The sequence below is a fragment of the Schistocerca cancellata genome, chromosome 5, assembly GCF_023864275.1.
Source record: "Schistocerca cancellata isolate TAMUIC-IGC-003103 chromosome 5, iqSchCanc2.1, whole genome shotgun sequence".
NCBI lineage: Eukaryota > Metazoa > Arthropoda > Insecta > Orthoptera > Acrididae > Schistocerca > Schistocerca cancellata.
This window is the reverse complement of record NC_064630.1, coordinates 242157330-242178179: the sequence shown is the minus strand read 5'-3', so window position 1 is coordinate 242178179 and position 20850 is coordinate 242157330. Positions and strand designations below refer to the sequence as shown.

The 20850-nt window shown below is 35.9% G+C and overlaps 1 protein-coding gene across 7 annotated transcripts in view; it reads left to right on the top strand.

Moving 5' to 3' along the window:
- LOC126188203 (endoribonuclease Dicer-like) overlaps positions 1-20850 on the top strand; it is a 425024-nt gene that overhangs the window by 102079 nt on the left and 302095 nt on the right. For all 7 annotated transcript variants that reach the window (XM_049929751.1, XM_049929747.1, XM_049929748.1 and 4 more), the window contains 3 exons: positions 4883-5008; positions 6330-6505; positions 14789-15160. In XM_049929751.1, coding sequence (XP_049785708.1) covers positions 4883-5008; positions 6330-6505; positions 14789-15160 — 674 coding nt within the window. The remainder of the gene's footprint in view (positions 1-4882; positions 5009-6329; positions 6506-14788; positions 15161-20850) is intronic.

Here is a 20850-nt window from a genome sequence, read left to right as displayed (position 1 = left end):
AATATGGTGTTGAAAGGTCCCAGAATAAACAGTTAATTCTTGATTTGTGTGACTGAGATCACACAATTTCAAAACTTTCAATTGAAATAATAATAATAATAATAATAATAATAATAATAATAATAATAATAATAATAATAATATAAATGATGAACAAAAAGGCTGCTGCAAAGGAGCACGAGGATGTAAAGAGCAACTGATAATACATGCAAAGGTGACATATCAAGCTAAAACTAAACAAAGGTCGCTACACTACGCATACATTGTTTACCAAAAAGCTTTTGATAGTGTACCCCACTCATGGTTACTACAAATATTGGAAATATAGAAAGTAGATCCTAAATTGATACAGTTCCTAAACATAGTAATGAAAAATTGGAAAAAACACTTAATATCCAAACACATTCAAATAATGTCACATCACAGCCAATACAGATTAAGCGTGGAATATACCAAGGAGACTCATTAAGTCCTTTCTGGTTCTGCCTTGCTCTGAACCCACTATCCAACATGCTTAATAATACAAATTATGGATATAATATTACTGGAACATACCAACACAAAATCACACATTTGCTATACATGGATGATCTAAAACTACTGGCAGCAACAAATCAACAACTCAACCCATTACTAAAGATAACAGAAGTATTCAGCAATGATATAAATATGGCTTTTGGAACAGACAAATGTAAGAAAAATAGCATAGTCAAGGGAAAACACACTAAACAAGAAGATTACATATTGAATAATCATAGCGACTGCATAGAAGCCATGGAAAAAATAGATGCCTATAACTATATAGGATACAGACAAAAAATAGAATAGATAATACAAATATTAAAGAAGAACTAAAGAAAAATATAGACAAAGACTAACAAAAATACTGAAAACAGAATTGACAGCAAGAAACAAGACAAAAGCTATATATATATTATGCTATACCAATGTTGACTTATTCATTTGGAGTAGTGAAGTAGAGTAACGCAGAACTAGAAGCACTGAATACACTTACACAATCACAATGCCACAAATGTATTCTACATCACATACATTCAGCAACAGAAAGATTCACATTAAGCAGAAAGGAAGGAGGATGGGGATTTATTGACATAAAAAACCTACATTATGGACAGGTAGACAATTTAAGAAAATTCTTTACACAATGAGCAGAAACTAGCAAAATACACAAAGCAGTCACTCATATAAATACATCGGCTACACCTTTGCAATTTCATAACCACTTCTACAACCCTTTAGATCACATAACATCAACAGATACAAAGAAAGTAAATTGGAAAAAGGAAAACACTAAATGGCAAGCACCCGTATCATCTAACACAGCCACACATCGATCAAGACGCATCCAACACATGGCTAAGAAAAGGCAATATATACAGTGAGACGGAAAGATTCATGATTACAATACAGGATCAAACAATAAACACCAGATATTACAGCAAGCATGTTAATAAAGATCCAAATACCACAACAGATAAATGCAGACTTTGCAAACAACAAATAGAAGCAGTAGATCACATCACAAGCGGATGTACAATACTAGCAAATACAGAATACACCAGAAGATATGACAATGTAGCAAAACTAATACATCAACAACCTGCCATACAACATAAACTAATAAAACAAAACGTTCCCACACACAAGTATGCACCACAAAATGTACTGGAGAATGATGAATACAAATTATACTGGAACAGAACCATTATAACAGATAAAACAACACCACATAACAAACCTGACATCATACTCACCAATAAAGAAGAAATTAACACAACTAATTGAAATATCCATACCAAATACAACAAATATACAGAAGAAAACAGGAGAAAAAATTGAAAAATACATCCAACTGGCTGAGGAAGTCAAGGACATGTGGCATCAGGATAAATTTGACATTATACCAATTATACTATCAACTACAGGAGTCATACCACACAATATCCACCAGTACATCAACACAATACAGCTGCATCCAAACGTATATATACAACTACAGAAGTCTGTAATTATTGATACATGTTAAATTACCCGAAAGTTCCTAAATGTAATTTAACATATACCGTACAGTTAAAAGGAAGTCACGCTTGATCAAGGTCCTTGTCACTTTCCATTTTTAACCAGACATAACGTCTAAGAAAGGAAAGAAATAATAATAATAATAAAAACATATCATCAGAATGATACCAACCAGTGGTTTTTACTGGATGAAACTTGGGTTTATTCACAGTATACTATGAATTTATGTTGTCAGACTGCACGATGTGTACTGTTAAACAAAAATGTCTAGTCATTGTTTGATTGTGCATTAACATCCTGCAGTATGTGATGTGCTCTGCTTGTAAGAATATTGGAGAATAGTCACTGGTGTTCATGGTCACGTGAGACATTGAGGGAGCTTGATTTAAATCAGAACACCTGTATATGGTCCCACTGTTGGGAACATAAAAATGTTAGTTCCTCCTCCCCCCCCCCCCCCTCCCTGCCCCATATAGCATACAATGAGAAGTTCTTTCACTACTTTTGGTTCACAAATCATGTTGGCACTGTGATGTAGATTGTGTGGTTGGTGTTTGTGGCCCTGAACTTAAAGCTTGTTAGCTTCCAAACAAATGCCTCACTTTATTAGTAAGCTTAACACATTTCAAGCTTTTCCTTTCAAATTTTTATAGTTATGATGCAAAACAATTTTACATTAAAAGTCTAACAGTAAAAGCAAAGCATTGAGAACTTTATTTCAGATTAAGGTGACTGGCTGGATACTAGTATAAAAACAAGGAAAAGAGTTAGCTATTGTGAAATATTATAAAAGACTCCATATGCATATGTGCGCATGCTTTACCTATGTTGAGGGCAACACCATTAAAAGTATTAGGGAGGAGGAAAAAGTGAATAAACATTCACAAACAATTCACAGGTATTAATTACCATTTGCTTTTAACTGTATGGACATTTATACTGGAGGGAATGGAAGAAATCATGAGAGAATGAGCATCAAAGCACACCACCTCTACAAATGCTATGTTATTGTTATTTTGATGCACAAGTTATCAGCACGTAGCTCTCATTCTGTAGAACACTTGGCATGAGAGAGAGTATTATTTGGTATGATGTGTGTGCTGTTGGTGACACAAGTGAAGCAGCATAGACATAGAAAAATTTAAAAGTTTATGAATTTTTGTGCAAGCATGATGGATGCGCACTTCTTATTGAATTGCATCTACTGCCTTCCTTAATCATGTAGAGAAGTTTTGTTGGATCATCACAAGAACTGAGGAGTTAATTTCAAAAGTAACACTACTTAGTGATGAGCAGTTGTTGCCCGAAGCAAAGCAGTGTTTACATTTACATTTTTTAACAACTGGAGATAGTTATGTAGGTATTTCTTCTGTGTTTCAATAGCTGCAAAAATTAAGATGTTCCCTTATGTCTGCAGTGTCATATGTGAAGCACTCTAGGATTTTATTAAAGTCCTTCTAAGGAAGATAATGTCTATAAAATACGATTAATGTACGGTAATAGTAGGCATATGTCATGCAAGCCACTTGATAAAATCTGCTACACACTCATAGTTTGTTGTATGGCAGATAGCATAATCAAGAGAACAGTGTTTTCTTATCTATTTGGCTATTACATTAAAAGCTTCTATAACAACACGAATACATCTATAAGCCACAAGAATTGTCAAGCTTTCATATATATTTTTAAAATTTTATATTAATCAACAGAATGGCTGCATAAATATATCTTTACTATCATGGACCCGCCTGATGGAACAATTAATGCTAATGAATTTCATCATTTTTCTCAGAGCTCCCAGCTGGATGTTTGAGTGCTTCAGGAATTTCCTATCAAATGTATTTAATTTTGTTCAGCATTTTCTGCAGTGGATTTCTTGACTCCCTCAAGCACCTATAACATCTGTGTTCTAGTATTAGAAACATTTACATACTCTTCTGACCACTCATCACTCACACATGACATGTTCAACAACAAAATTGGATCAGCAGACTGAAAGTGCATGCTTTCAACTATTTTCACAGTGAGGTGAGTGCCGAAGTGGAGATCATGTTTCATGGTTCACTGAAAAACCAATAACAAGTGATGTCTGAGAAAACAAATACAAACATGATCCAAACAGCCAAATGCTGTTCACTTGCACTCACCTACCATTTACAGCAGTGTTTGTTTGACCCATGCAGAACAGTGGTACAGCAAAAGGTTTATTTTATCATTGTTTAATTAAACAGTTATTTAGCTCATATAACATTAGTTTATTTTATCATTGTCTAATTAAACCATAATGTTAATTTATTTTAATCTTGTTTAATTAAACTACAATTAAACTGTAATTTTGCTCATACGTATTTACATTGGTAATAAAGACAGCTATTCTTTGCATGTGTACAAGTGTGCAGTGCCCCCACTTGTGTTATGAAAAATGGCATGTATGCTCGAGATTTAAAGGAGGACCTACAGTTTAACATGGACTCTGAACCACACTGCAACTTGGCACTTTTTACATTAATAAATTAATGGCAGGGACAAAAGGAAGGACAATTGACAAGAAGTAGTCCTGTCACAGAATGAGGATTGAACACTGGATCTTCATATATGTAGTCTGACACTAAACTTCTAATCACGAAGTAATAGAACTTCAGAGAAGTGTGCTCTATATTTGTAGGGTGTGTATAACAATCATCCTTGGGAAGTTGAGGAAACACTTATCACAGTCCAACTCAATGAGGACTAGTCAGTATAGCAGTGGGTGGTGCTCAGTTAGGTTAGAAGTATAGCTCTTAAAATTTATTATATACTTACTAGCCAATCAGTCTACTTCAACTATATTTCTGTTTTTCAGGTGCTTGTTATGACGGCACAGATCTTTTGCAACATTATAGTTCATAATATTATAGATGTTAACAGAATATGTGCTGTTGTCTTTGATGAATGCCATGCTGCCACAGGCAACCACCCTATGAAGCAGGTATGTTGAAATGAAAACCTTTCAAAGATGATTAAGTTTACAATGATGTGACAATACTGATATTGATAATGTAGCCTTGCAGTGAAAATTTCTGTGAACAAACATTAATATATAGTGCAACACTTAACAGTACACTGGAAAGTACTACCTGGAATACAAACCATTGTGTAGTTGAATTGTTGAGCAGTTGACACATGCATAAGCAAGAGTGAAATTATTGATAAGCTCTCAATTTTATGATGATTCGTTACCTTTACTCCTTTCATTGTTTGAATGTCTACATTGGAACGTATCATACAAAAATCTACTGCATGAAGCTCTTGTATTCTTACGTAGGGTCAAATAAATGTCATTATTCCCATTAAAAAAAGAATTAAAGTTATCTATGAAGGCAATGTGGGGAAAACTGGAAGTTCACATGCATTCCTGAGTAAGTTACAAATTTACCTTATCTAGTACTCTTTACGACAATTTGTGAAGAGGTTCATAAAGCTGCTTAAGAAGTAGCACCTACTGCACTCCTGGTAAAGCAGAGTTCAGAACTACTGATAGGCAGATGTTAATTGCAACAAATTGTTAATTAGAAGGGTAATGCTTGAAGCAATGCATATAAGCTTCTGCAATGATCACAACATATTTTCTTCAGAGGAACTTCCCAAAAATCGAAGAAATATTATGGGTATGTTAGTCAGCAGAATTAGTTTTATACAGACTGTGTCAGAAAACATGGAAAGGAAAACCTAGGGATTCTTACACATGCATATCAGTACACTAGATTCATGCTAATCTGGCGAATCCTTGCACATATGGGGACCAGATTACCGGATGTGCCGGATTATTGAATGTGTTTTAAATTTAGTGTAAATACACAGGGGTTGTACATCATTAAATCCAAATATACATTCATTCTCATAGAAAATTTAAGTCATTGAGTGTTCACATATACAGTAGTATTACTCACTGTGAAACATGTCCCAAATTTTTAGTTGTTGCAATAATCGTACACGACGGCAGTATGCTTTATCACGAAATGGCTTTACGAGTGTTACACCAGTAATGCATATTTCTGATTGTTGCATAAAGTACTCCAGGAAGATATTTGTAGCTTCAGCACCAGCAGTGTGACATAGCTTAAAGTTCTCTCCTCCTACGTTTACGATGTGATTTGCGCATGGTTTTTGTTTATTCTCTTACCCAAAAACTGATACATGGATAGAGTTGTAATAAAGCTTTTTTCTCCTCACCATTGCAGGGATTTAATGTAGCATTGCCTCTGTAGCATTTATTTTTACATAGCTTTATTTTAAATTTATTGTTCCAGGCAGCAGACAACATATTGAAGTTACACATAAATCCTAGATTGCTTGGGCTTTCAGGCAGTTTAATAAATGGTGACTGTAAAGTTTCAAGAGTTGTCAAGTGTTTGAAGGACCTGGAAGATACGTTTAAGTGCAAGATATCAACTGCTGAAGAATCGCTGTTACCAGAAGTAAGGAGGTATGAAGTTTTGACTAAAGCAAATACTATCCTTTATTGCAAGATTAACAGAACATTGGTATATCAAGGTCATTGTTCCGCATGATAGAGGTGGAGATAAGTAAAGATGCTCTTGGTGATCAGGCAGTTTGTAAAAATATACATTGGTTGGTGATGGGTCATTATTATTTGCTGTGTCCAAGATGATTGGTATTTATATTTGATAATACTCAGTTCATGATATTAGTTGAAAATATGTTAAGTACAGAATTGTATTTTTTCTTGTTCAAATTTTGCCTTGAAGACAGACAGAATAAATTTAAATAGAAAAAAATTACAAACATTTAATTTGTGAGATAGAATAGTAGTTTCTGTTCTTAAACACTTTGCTGACTTTTAGTTCTTCCCTATCCAGCCCCTGCTATGCACTGTTATTTTTAAAGGAGATCTGTACTCAGAACCAACAGATACTCAATATAGTTTATTCAACAAATTGTTACAGAATGCTCCATAGAGTCATACAAGCTAGCCTTAAGTAAGCAGTTCAAGCAAAGTCCAGGCTCGCAGTGGTCCTGTGCTGTCTTAACATGCAGGATTCTGGAAGGTGTCACCTCATCAGAGGGTGCACCTAGTTACAACTGCCATATTGGTGGTGGCACATCATTAATACTGCGACAGGCACTTGCTTTCCATAGTGATGTCAGGTGGCTCTAAAATGTCCTCATCCCACCACCCACCAATCCGCAGCAGTAACTGCTGGGAGAGAAGCAACCGAAGTAGTGCATGATCTGGTGGGGCCACTGCCAGGGAGGGTGGTGGATCAGTGTCCATGGCATTTCTGTGAAAGGCCAGAGCAGGATGAGGCTCAAGGGCAGTTGCATGAGCTGCCATGTGACCTGAGGCTCTGCCAGTGGTGGATAGCGAAACAGTGACTGACTAAGATGGTGGATATAAATTTGATTTAGATGTTGATCCAAAAGGCCGTAGGAGGAACCACGGTATAAGTCATGGACCTATGGATGTTGGTCTCCATAAGGTTCCCTTTCTGTGCAGCGACCGTGGAATATAAAATTATAAAGAATGTAGCAACCAGTTGCGGAAACATAATTTATTTATCGTGTTGCAAATCGATTTCGACGGATATCAGTCATCATCGGTGCTAAAACAAATACAAGAGACAGGGCATAAACAACAACTGCTTTAACAAACAAAAAATTGACAATAAAACATAGTTGCATCAATTACAACATATACAGATGTCTGAAATTAACCGATACTTGCAATAAGTAGAAGTACTGTCCTTGGCAGTTTTCTATCATGAAAACATAGGTCAACACTACAACAAGACAACACGAGATGGCATCACATTGCAATAAGCGCTCTCTTTGTAAAATACAAGCTTTAAGGAATGTATCACATTAGAAAAAAATTATAGTAAGGGTAATTGATAATACCAATTTAAATAATTACAATAAGTGAAGATTTCTGAACATTTGTCAGATGATGATAACAAATTATATATATACATCAAAACTATGATTGTCAAAATTGTAAGAAGAGCTTAACTTGATAAAAATATGAATCCATTCACACAAATTTAGGAAATGAAACTTATTTGTCATAATGACAAAGCAGAACAGTGGAATCAATGGCCATCTCCTATTCTACATACGAACTACAAGTTCATCAAAAGGCACATTTATGTCACTTCCAATAGATGATGCTATGTTTCTGAATGCACAAATCAAAAGTTGACAGAGTTCAGGTAAAAATTACAGTAAGAGATAAACAATGATATTACTTAAATAATGCGATTAACAAAATGTTACGCATGTAAAGAAACATATATGTGTATAATGACTTTAGATCAACTATGCGAACTATAGCCTCATGAACAAATGTACCATGCACCCTTGAGTGTGATGGTATCCGATACAAGGATTGCCATATCACTGCCAACCACTGGCGATAAAATAGGTGCTCAAAAGTCAATCGCAAAACAACAAGAGCAGCACGCTCAAAATTTGTAAAACCAACTCTAAACACTAAAAACCATATACCATCTAACAACCACTACATGTGAAAATTGGTAGTTGCATCAGATTTTACAAAATACATATTTTCTTTAAAAGTTAATACATTTAAGGAGATACAAAACCATTTATAAAACCAAAAAGTTAAAATTGTAGAATAAATTGACATCACTCGATGTAAGGTGACATAATCATCAGGAAGAGAACAACCCAACGTACTGTATTATATTGTTCTGATGTGAACAAATATGAACAATCTTGTGATCATAGATCATCTGCTCAATGCAGTGAACTTACATTCGAATGGCCTAAAATATTCGTTGAAGCAACGGTTAGCTAGCTACATAAGTTTGCCCGAAAAATATAAAGGCCTCCATATATCGTGTAAGGTGATACTGATAACAACATGTCAACCATTAGAAAATGGAAAAACAGTAACGACATAATCTGTTAATCTACTCCTTCAGCGTACTAGATCGAACCACTGAGGCCATTTACAGGGAAAAAGTGTAGTTATTGATGAGCAAACATCATTTCCATAACGGCAGATGGCACTGCAAGGGAATAGAACTATCAAGTATGGTATGCATTTTTTACCTAGCTAAATAGCTGGAAAACTATTATTTTTCATTGCTGGTAGAATGTGTAAAATCATGCTTGATTACATACACTCGATAAGCGGAAAAACGCCACTATTTATGAAGAAACAACGAAAAGGAACCTGGGATGTATGGAGTAAATGTCAAGGTTAAATGCTAGGAGGATGTCATAAATATCATTCAATTGCAAACACGCAGCAGGAAATGTATTTCATTGTCTTATTTTTGTTATTCGCTACACTTGGTTCGTCCACCCCCATATCTCTATATTTATTGGCAATTTTCTCATAAATTTTTTGAATATGAGGCAAAGAATAATCATTGATTATGAAATAAATAATTTCCAATTCGGTTTCACAGTCTTCTTCAGAAAGCGGGACACTACATACGATTAAAAGCAAACTTCAAAATTCTGCTTTATGCTGATTAGGGTGGGTCGAGTTATAATTAATAATGCAGTTAGCATATGCCTTTTTTTCGAAATATGCTGAAGTGATGTCTTCCTTCGATATTCTTATGTATAAATCAAGAAAATTAATGACCCCATTCGTTTTGAGTTCATATGTGAATTTTATATTTATGTGCAAAGCATTGAATGAATGCAGCCATAACGACGTTAATATCATTATTGTTACCATTCACTAATAACAGTATGTCATCAACATATCTGACATAATAAACAATTTTCTTTGTCAATTCTACATTTTCTGCAAACCATCTAACTTCAAGATGATTGATAAACACATCTGCTAAAAAAAAAACAAGAAACCACGTTTCCCATACTAAGACTGCCTTTTTGAATATAGATTTCACCATTGAATCAGAAAAAATTGTATTTTAGCATAAGCGATAATAGATCCATAAATTCCTCAATTTCATTTCCTGACCTCTTACTCTGCATTAAATTATTTTTCACACTTTCAGTTGTCTCGCCTATTGGTGTATTAGTATATAAATTCACCATGTCAAGGGATACAAGCTTCATATTAGCTGTTGTGGGGGTGTTTCTGACCTGCTCAATTAGTTGCTTACTATTTTTCACACAAAATTGTTTTTGGAATTGGAAGTGTTTCTTTAATAGATTTAAGCATTTTTGGCACTATTTTACTGAAAGGACCCCCTACATTGTTCACAATTGGCCTCACGGGACACCCTACCTTTGGACTTTTGAGTTGAGCTCTTAAGGTACAGGTATATGTGAGTTAATATTTGGTAAAGTTTGTTTCTCAAACGGTGTTACAATTTCCTTCTATGTTTTTAATTTATCACTAAGTTTATTTTTCTGTGCCTCACCTGTAAGATCTTTCTCAATTCTCATGATATTGTTATTTGCAAAAAAACTCTTTAGTTTTAGTAAGGTAATCCTCTTTTCTAACTACAGTTACGGTGTTCGTTTATCAGCTTTTGTAAGGATCGCATTATTTTTGTGCAACTTGTTATTTATACTTTTTGTAGTTATATTTTCCTTAGAGCAAATCCTATTTACTACATTTACTTCATTGGAAATTTTACCATATTTAACCAAAATATTGGTGGATTAAAGAAAAAAGTAGATTCTCACAAAAGTAAAGTAAAAAATAATGTTACCATTTTTCACCAAAATATCCTGGGACTGAAGAATAAAGTAGATGAGCTCCTGATTTGTTTAGATGACATTGAATCTTATAATGTAATAGATATACTTTGCCTGTCTGAGCATCACATTGTGTCTGATATGGAAAAGGTAAATATCAGTGGCTATAAACTAGCTGCACATATGAGTAGAGAGAAAAAGGTGAGAGGAGTAGTTGCCATATATGTCAAAAGTTATCACTGTGTAGAAAGCATAGACACACAAAAGTTTTGTCTAGAGCAACATATAGAAGCATGTGCCTGTCAATTTAAACTGAAGGAGGGCTCTTTTATAATTGTAACAGTATATAGGTCCCCTTCAGGAAACTTTCATTTATTCCTAGAAAACTTGGATGCCTTGTTGTGCTATCTGTCAGAGCGGGGAAAGCGAATTATTATTTGTGGGGACCTCAGTGTTGATTGACTGAAAGAGTGTAATAGGAAGAATGACCTGGAAACTTGCTCAGTTCTTTCAATTTGACATCTGTCATTAATTTTCCTACTCGGGTAGTAAAGGACAGCAGCACATTGATAGATAACACTTTTATAGACCAAGATAGGTTTAAAAACATAAATTCTTGTCCTGTTGAGAATGGCCTTTCTGATCATGATGCTCAACTAATTATAGTATATGACATAGCTCCATTCAGTAATTCAAAACTACCCTCCAAAGTTGTGCGTTCAATTAATGACTCAACAATTAGAAATTTCAGAGGAAATCTTCAGCAGTTAGACTGGGATGAGGTGTACAAGGAACCTGATGCTAATTTAAAATATAACTTATTTCATGATAAACTTGTAAGAGAATTTGAAAACTATTTCCCCAAGAAAGTAGTTAAATCTAATTATAAGAAACCATCAAAAAAACCTTGGCTTACTAAAGGAATAAAAATATCTTGTAACCACAAAAGGGAACTGTATCTAACAACAAGAAAGAGTAATGACCCAGAAACAGCCATATATTATAAAAACTATTGTGCTACGTTAAGAAAGGTTATTAACAAGTCCAGAAGCATGTGCATCATGTCTTAGATTAATACCTCTGATAACAAAATCAAAAAAATTTGTAATATTATTACAAGGGAGACAGGACAACCAAGGGTACAGGATGACGGCATCACCATCAAAGCGAATGGAAACTTGATAAACAACAAGATGGAAGTCGAAAACATTTTGAATAATCATTTTTTAAATGTTATAGAGAAAATAGAATCTAAATGTTCATTAGAAGAAGCAAGGCAGTTAATGGAAGAGGCCTTACCCACACCATTTGATGCAATTGAAATCCCCCCCCCCCTCTCCTTCTGAAATTAGGATGATAATAAACTCTCTCAAGAATAAAAGCTCACATGGAATTGATGGCATTTCCAGCAGGATAATAAAAGCTTGTTCCCTAGAAATAATTGGGATTCTCAGCCACATATGTTATAGCTCTCTGAAGCAGGGTTTTTTTCCAGATAGATTGAAGTATGCCATTGTTAAACCACTGCATGAAAAAGGGGATACGTCTGATGTCAACAACTACTGCCCAATCTCTCTTCTGACTGCCTTATCCAAAATTCTTGAAAAAGTAATGTATTGTAGAGTAGCTTCACACCTTTGTAAAAATAAAGTTTTAACAAAATGTCAGTTTGGTTTCCAGAAGGGTTTTTCAACGGAAAATGCTAAATATACATTCACTAATGAAATATTAAATGCTCTGAGTAACCGGAAGTCACCCGTTGGGATTTTTTGTGATCCATCAAGGGCTTTTGCTTGTGTAAATCATGGAATACTTCTAGACAAGCTCAAGTACTGTGGTATGAATGGGACAGTGCTCAAATGGCTTAAACCATACCAAACTGGAAGAGTGCAGAAAGATGAAATAAGCAGTTCACATAATATGCAAAAAAACTGGTGATTTCTCAAACTGGGGAATAATCAATAATGGGGTGCCTCAAGGTCAGTCTTGGGTCCTCTGCTGTTCTTAATATATATTAATGACTTGCCATTCTATATTCACGAAGATGCAAAGCTGGTACTTTTTGCCGATGATACAAGTATAGCTATCACACCCAACAGACAAGAATTAACTGGTGAAATTTTAAACAATGTTTTTCAGAAAATCATTAAGTGGTTCTCTGCAATTGGGCTCTCATTAAACTTTGACAAAACACAGTATATACAGTTCTACACAGTAACTGGAATGACACCATTAATAAAAATAGACTTCGATCAGAAATTGGTAGCTAAGGTAGAATATTCAAAATTTCTAGATGTATGCATTGATGAGGGGTTGAATTAGAAAAAATACACTGAGGATCTACTGAAACGTTTTGAGTTCAGCTACTTCTATTAGGGTCATTGAAAATTTTGGCGATATACATCTCAGTAAATGAGCTTACCTCGCCTATTTTCATTTTCTGCTTTCATATGGCATCATATTCTGGGGTAACTCATCATTGAGTAAAAGAGTGTTCATTGCACAAAAGCGTGTAATCAGAATAATTGCTGGAGCTCATCCAGGATCATCCTGCAGACACTTATTTAAAGAGCTGGAGATCTTCACTGTAGCCTCACAGTATATATATTCACTTAAGAAATTTGTTAATAACAATCCCAACAAATTCAAAAGTAATAGCAGTGTACATGGCTACAACACCTGGAGAAATGATGATCTTCACTACTCAAGGTTAAATCTAACTTTGGCTCAGAAGGGGGTAAATTATGCTGCCACAAAAGTCTTTGGTCACTTACCTAACAGCATCAAAAGTCTGACAGATAGCCATATAGCAGTGAAAAGGAAATTAAAAGAATTTCTTAATGGCAACTCCTTCTACTCATTAGATGAATTTTTTGATATAGTAAATGGGTAAGTTCCCCAACCCCCACAAAAAATTAAAAATATTAAGTGTCATATAATATTTTGTGTAATGTAATATCTTGTAGAGATACCTTTTATTGACCTGACACGTTCCACATCATTACGAAATGTCGTATTCATGATCTATGGAACAAGTACTAATCTAATCTAATCTAATCTAATCTGTGCAGTGAGTATCAGCTTTGGTAAACCATGCAAGTAGTTTCACATGCTACCCTGCCCTGATAGCTGTACAGTTTGCTAATATTGGGTACAGAATAAGTGGTAGAGAGAGGATATGTGAGATGCTCGAGAGGCAGGTTGTAGCAAGAATGAAACAGGCATAGGGTTGGTAGCCTGGGAAAGTTACACTGTTTGACAAGAATGTTGCTGAGGGTGAGCAAAGGCTCTGGTGGGTAGAAGATTGGGAGAGATGACTTCATTTCAGAGTTTCACTTGCAAGGTCAAAGGGGTAGACTCATTTGGAGATCTTGTTCCTGGGTGAAGGCAGTGGGGTATTTGCAGGAGGGGGGGGGGGGGGGGGCTGGGGAGATACCTAGGCTGTAGTACTGTAATAAAGGAAGAGTTTAACGTGGAAGATGATGGCATTCATTCAAGTTTTCCCATATTTTGCTATGTAAATCTCATTATGAAAGAACCTTCATGGATGTGGACGAAGTCAAGGTCTACAGAAGCAACTACTGCAGGCTAATTTTGCAAAGTAAACTTACAACAAATTGTGACTAGTGCTAATCTACTCTTGCTAATGAGAATTGGTTCTAATTTGTTTATACGTGTAGCTACATCAGAAAAGAACAGAATTTACTTCCAAGGAAAAGAGCCACTGTTTCTCATCTTATACTATCCATGTGCTATTTTCATCTGCTGCTTTGTACCAAGTATTTCTGCAGCCCACTCATCCTGTTAATGAAGTGGGTCTCTCTCCCTGCCTGGAATCTATCGCTCTATTCACTCTGTGAAGGAATGTGAAAGTTCCAGCTATTTGACTACTTTTAAGTGTATCCATTGGCAGTATTTCACATTTCTCCCCCTAAAGGTAAATACTGGGCAGCTAATATCTCTCATTTAGTTTGAGGGTTGTCTCATCTGAATTCTCCTTTTGACATAATTCAGTATTGCATAGGTCTATTTATTATTTGTGTGTAAAATTCGATAGATACAATTATTTAAAAAGTCTGAGAGACCTTCTGTATTTCAGATACTCCACAAATCCAGAAGAAGAAATACATCACTACGGAGTGCAAGTTACAGACTCCTTTACAAAGAACATTGAGGGATTACTAACACAGTGCCAGAATCTGATAATGGTATCTAAGGTAACTGCCCCAATGCCTGGCAAAAGTAAAACTCTTCATGGCCTTATCCCTATGTCTGATGACATGAAACAGAACAAGGAATTGAAAAACATACTAGAAAATGTGAAGTACCAGATAGAAGACCTTGGCTTGTATGGAGGCTATGTAGCAGCAAATATGTACATCACTGTCCTCACCAAGTTAGCCAGGAGGGCAGGAACTGCAGATGCTTTTGACCTCATCACTGTTATAAAGGAAAACCTGACTGAAGTGAGGTGAGTCTTTCAGAAATTTTCATCAGCTTTGCTAAGAAAAACAAGCGCCCCCCCCCCCCCCCCACACACACACACAGAGAGAGAGAGAGAGAGAGAGAGAGAGAGATTGCTAGTTGTTAGGGGGAGGGAGGAGGAGATTGTGGAGAGGACAGGGAATACAGAGTGAGTGAACTAGGAACCATAAAGACAGGTGTGGAGATTGATGTGGATCAGGGGTTATCAGAAATGGACACAAGGACTATTGCGGGATTGAAGTATGTGTTAAAAGGACAATTTCCATCTATGTAATTCAGTGAAGCTATTATTGTGGAGAGAATCAAAATGGTTGGGGTTGTGAAGCAGTCATTGAAATAAAGCATGTCAGTGTTCAACAACATGTTTTGTATTAAATGATGATGTAGCTGTTGTAAGGGTGAGCAGAAAATTGCTCTGCAGTCTGTGGCCACGAAGAACGACACAATGTGCCACAAAGTTTCAGCACGTACATTCTAGTGAGGAGTGGCAATGTACGTAAGAAAGGTGAGAAGGAAAACAAAACGTACATGGAATGACAGTGAAAGGGAGAAAATAGATATAGAACACAAGACAGAAACAGAGGACGGATGACACAGGGTGATACGAGGGAAGGCAGCCTTTGGCTGATATTTATCCAGTATTATATGAATTTCCCAATATTACAGCTTTTGCAGAGGGGGCTCCCTTTGGGAACTTCCTGGCAGATTTATACTGTGCACTAGTGAAAGACCCAAAACTGGAACTTTGTCTTTTGCTGGTAGTGATCTTCCCTTGGAGCTATCCAGGTGTGACTAATGCCCTTCCCTCACAGCTTCACTTCTGGGAAGAGCGTTGCATACTTAAAAAAAACCCTCCATGTTTAGGTTTCAAAAGGGGACCTGATAGACTAGCCCTCTTGGATTATCTGCGTAATTATAGTATTTGAAGTTCACAAGGGAATGGACCAATAAGACATGTCGAAACCTACTCTGAAATTTTTTACACACGAAGAAGACAATGAAAGAAATGCACTGCCAAAATTTTAGCTGTTAAGAGGCACTGCAAGTATTTTGTAAAAAATGTTGAAGTTAAACATTTTTGCTGTGGAAAGAACAGCTTATAACAGTGGTTTGTAAAGCCCTGCCCGACTAGCGTGCGACTTGGTGAATCACTCGCGCAATGCTGCATAGCGGAACTATCCGGAATTCCCAGACACCAGTTTTAAGCACCTAAAGCCTGGTTTACAATGGAACGAATGAGCATTTCCAGAAAATTCACTACCATTTGCTGGTATATGGGTGGAATTGTTCATAGTACAGGGAGTGGAAGAGAAAATGAGGTAGCGAATGTTGCCTATGAACGCTGTGTTATTAGTTTTTAGCTTTTGGAGTTAATATTCGGCATACAGAATACTACTCTATCTTGTTAAGAGCCACAATGCGAAACTTTGCTATTCAATGAGGATTATTTTGCACTGTGAGTGCACTTTTCTTGACGGAGTATACAAATTGTGCAGGGAAGGCAGAATTTAAGTGTCTCAATTTGTATGGAAGCGTGACGTGTGGAGATCATGAACTTTACACGGAATTGCATCCTTATCTCTCCTCAGCACTGGTCCAAAATTTTCCTTGTATGTTGGCTGACAGTTTTCCCTGGCCTCATTACCATTGAGGAGAAATTTATAAACAGAACACTAAATACCGAAGTCGAGCATCATCTGAAGAGGCGACACAGCTAGTATTTCCACTCTGCGTGTAAGGTCTAACAGTAATAATTTTTTTTTCCCCCTAAAACAAAAATGGTCTAGTGGCGAAGCATGCGCTTCGTGATCCAGAGAGCACAGGATCAAATTCCGTTCAGACCACAACTTTTTCACTATGATTTTTAACAGAGCATTCACCTCTCACAGATGTTGGAGTGGCCATGGACGACATGTGGTTTGGATTCCATGTTAAACTGCAGCTCTCCATTTTCCGAATAGGTAACTGGGGAGGATTAGGGACATAAAAGTAGCTGCAGTGGCATCCAGTTTAAAGGCCTGCCAGGTACACCAGACAGAACTCTTTTGCTCGTGCTTGTTAGCTTTGGTGAAAAACTTGCCTAAACCAAACATTATTTTTTAATAACTTCATATCGACAGTTCAGTTCTTTCACATGTAATTCTGATTAAAGTGGCTAGCAGGGAAATAAATCATGGCAGTGTTTGATGTCACAGATGTCTTCCATCAATGAGGACTTGTAATTTGTTGAAATGAAATGTGTCTTGCAGTAGTACATTTTATAGCAATTCCTGTTGGCCATTCCTTATAATAATGTTTGGATGTCGTACATTTGAATATCAGTGAAACAGTTCTTTGTTTATTCCCAGTAGTTGTCATAAAAATGGGAAGTGTGTATTGAATGACAAAAACAAACATTTTTCTTTTACCAAGCATACCGGACAAAGGAAAAATGGGTGCAGTCACACACTTCACAATAACCACTAGTTTTGTTGAGACAGAACTGGAATGGCGTCAGAAATGGTCCCAGCTGTTGTTCTGCTTATTGTGCTGCATACCAGGTATACTTGATCAAATTCGTAAAGCGTGGCGAAGAAAACTGGTAATGCACAAATGACTAGAGCTTAAGAATACTGTTCCACTGATAAACCTGAAGTGAGAGAGAGCAATCGCAAATTTTGTTGCCTGATAATTTCCTGAAAAATGCTGTCCACTGTCGAAAAAACTCTTTATCAAGAGGTTGAATTGCACTAGTAGTTCCAGGGACCATGAATCCAACAAAAGTAAAGAATTATCTGCAGCTGGTAGGAATACATTTTGAACGAAGAGTTGAAAATTATTCTTTCCCATTTTTCTAGATTTTGACATGTCGATTTAAAGATTTTTGCAGCAAAACAGTCCATTTTTTTTTTTTTTTTTGGTCCTAATTTGCCTTGTAGTTCTTGAAGACAGATATACAGCTAAGGAAACAGTAAACCACTCATACTTATCACTGGCATTATCGTAAATGAACATTCATTGATTGGGCAACCGACTCTTGTCTTCTTTTTTCCCCCAAAATGATAAAGTGCGGTGTACATGTAGTTCTTTCATAAAACCTGACTGTTCAGTATTATAAACAGCAGTTGTGAGGCTAACGGCAAGTATCATATTTATGTCAGCTATGAATTTCTCTATAGCATTGTCTACCACTGGCAGCTGCTCTACACGTTTGTGTGACATAAACTTGAGAATTTTGCGACTTCCTATTCTGTACGATTTCGTGAACCTGCATAGCCTGGATGATGAAGCCTGGAAACTAGCAATGTTCATGTCAGATGCAATTTGGAGGGCCCAATCTCGTAGATCTCTGTCTGTAACGGTGCATAGCCTCTCACGAGCAGTTCTAAATCTTTCAAGCAGTTTTTCTTTCAGATGGTTTGAGGTTTCCTTTTGATGCATATTTCTTACTTCCTGTAATTCGTTCTTCCGTTTGTACAGTTCACGCTCCGATTTTATGAAACAAAAACACCTTTGCACACTGTGTAACTTAAAGCATTTTTTCCTTCCTTCATTTAACCAATATTTCAGTGCCTTTCTTTTGTCGCTGAAAGCTGTTGCAGTATGTGTTGTTGTTGTTGTTGTTGTTGTTGTTGTTGGTTTTTTTTTTTTTAAAAAGGCTTGGAAGGTATTCTTCATCAGGACTGTTACTCGCAAAACTGATGTCGTCCGAAACACAATTCACGGAATCAACAAAGTTATTTCCCATTTCTTCTAATGTATCCACAAATTCAAATGAAATGTTGATATCATTTGAATGAGTGTCAAGGAAATCAACAAACAAATGACATATGTACGTCCTCAGGAGAAGTATATGATTTTGTGATTTTTGGCTGGAAACCACGTTCTTCATATTTCGTCACTGCTAAATTGAGAATGTTAATTGGATTCCACATTACTGTGAAACTGGAAGAAAAAAAAAAACTGTACTATTACCAGGTATGCCTTACGAGAGCACAATAAATATGAATTCAGCTTTATCTCTATTCTTACAAATTTTGCAAAAACCAACTGGTAATTTGTAATAGATGTTACTTGAGTGGGTAATTTGAGAGAATAGTAACTGTGTACTGTAGTGTCAGAGAAACTATCAATGAACAGTAACCTGAAACATCCTTTACAAATTACAATCGGGTTGTGTTGTGTTTCCTGTTTACAAATGTACCGCCGACCTTGGCTGTGTATGTGCCTAGTTGCACATGAACAGCGCCAGTAGGGGTGTACATTTCTACCACCACCTGGCGCACTACGAATTTGGCAATTTCCAGCTATCTTTTTTTAATACTTGCAATGCCTCTTAGCAGCTAAAATTTTGACTGCATTTCGTTCATTGTCTTCTTCCTATGTAAAAAATTTCAGGGTAGTTTTCGACATGTCTTATTCGACCATTCCCTTCTCAGTCTTCAAATATCAATTACCTAAAACAATGTAATGCAGTTAAAAAAAAGCATTTTTAGATTGATTGTTGCCTCTTGCTGTTAAGTACTAAATATTATTAGAATACTAACAGTCACTGGCAGCTGAGTGCATTGTATTACCATCTTGGGTTCAGATATCACTAGTGGCAACTTTTTTATTTTTTTTTTAAATTTTGTATTTATTGTCAAATGGAAATGTTAACTAAAAAACACCAAACAATTTTTTTAATAATAATACTCTCTTTTTTAATTAATTGCCATACAGAAATAAATTAAAATTTGATACAGGTTTTAAATATGTCTCATTGTTAAATGAAAAAAGTGCATCAATAATACTGTTCTCTGTAGAAATAAAAAATCATTTTATTTTCCATGTGAGGTTTTGCATTTTTGTACAAAATTTTATCGTGAATAGTTGCATTTTCTTGTGATTAGTAATTAAAAATAAATAAGATACTATTTTTATTAAAAATTATAATTCAGTATTTGGTAATTAAGACCTCCATTTGATAATAAATATAGAATTAAATAAAGTTAATCACTAGAGTGAGTTGAACAAACGACTTCGTGGTTAGGAGAGTTAGACTTTATACATTGCACTCAGCGGCCGATGACTGTTAATTATCAAGTAAAATTTTGTAGTTAACAGCACTCAGAAGTCTTCTAATCTTCTAATGTGTTCTTCTTCTTAATTTTAATTAAGAATTGTATTGTACTGCTTTAGGAAACTGATGTCTGGGCACTGAGCTTCAAATCCTGCAATTATAAAGGGCCTATCCTTTAAGTTGGGAAAATACTATTGAACAATTAGAAGGTTGAAACCTTAATGATTGTTTGCTGTAGTTAGTATTCTCATCAGTATGCAATGTGAATGGAAAAATGTTGCTATAAGCAAAGATAATGTGTTCTTTAATTAATATTATTTCCTAGTAATTAAAAACTGCAATAAAATATATATTATGTGAGATGTTTATATGTATGGCACAAAAGAATTATGTTATCTGAAGATAATATGGGGTGAGTCTAGACAAATTTCCTTGCATAGAACCCCCCCCCCCCTCTCTCCCCCCCTCCCTCCCTCCCCCCTCTCCCCCCTCCCCCCCCCCCCCCCTGCGCTCTCTCTCTCTCTCTCTCTCTCTCTCTCTCTCTCTCTCTCTCTCTCTCTCTCTCTCTCTCATTTCTTCCCATATCCCTTCCCCCTCCCCCAAAACAGGGAGGCGTAGAAATTAACTAGAAGGAT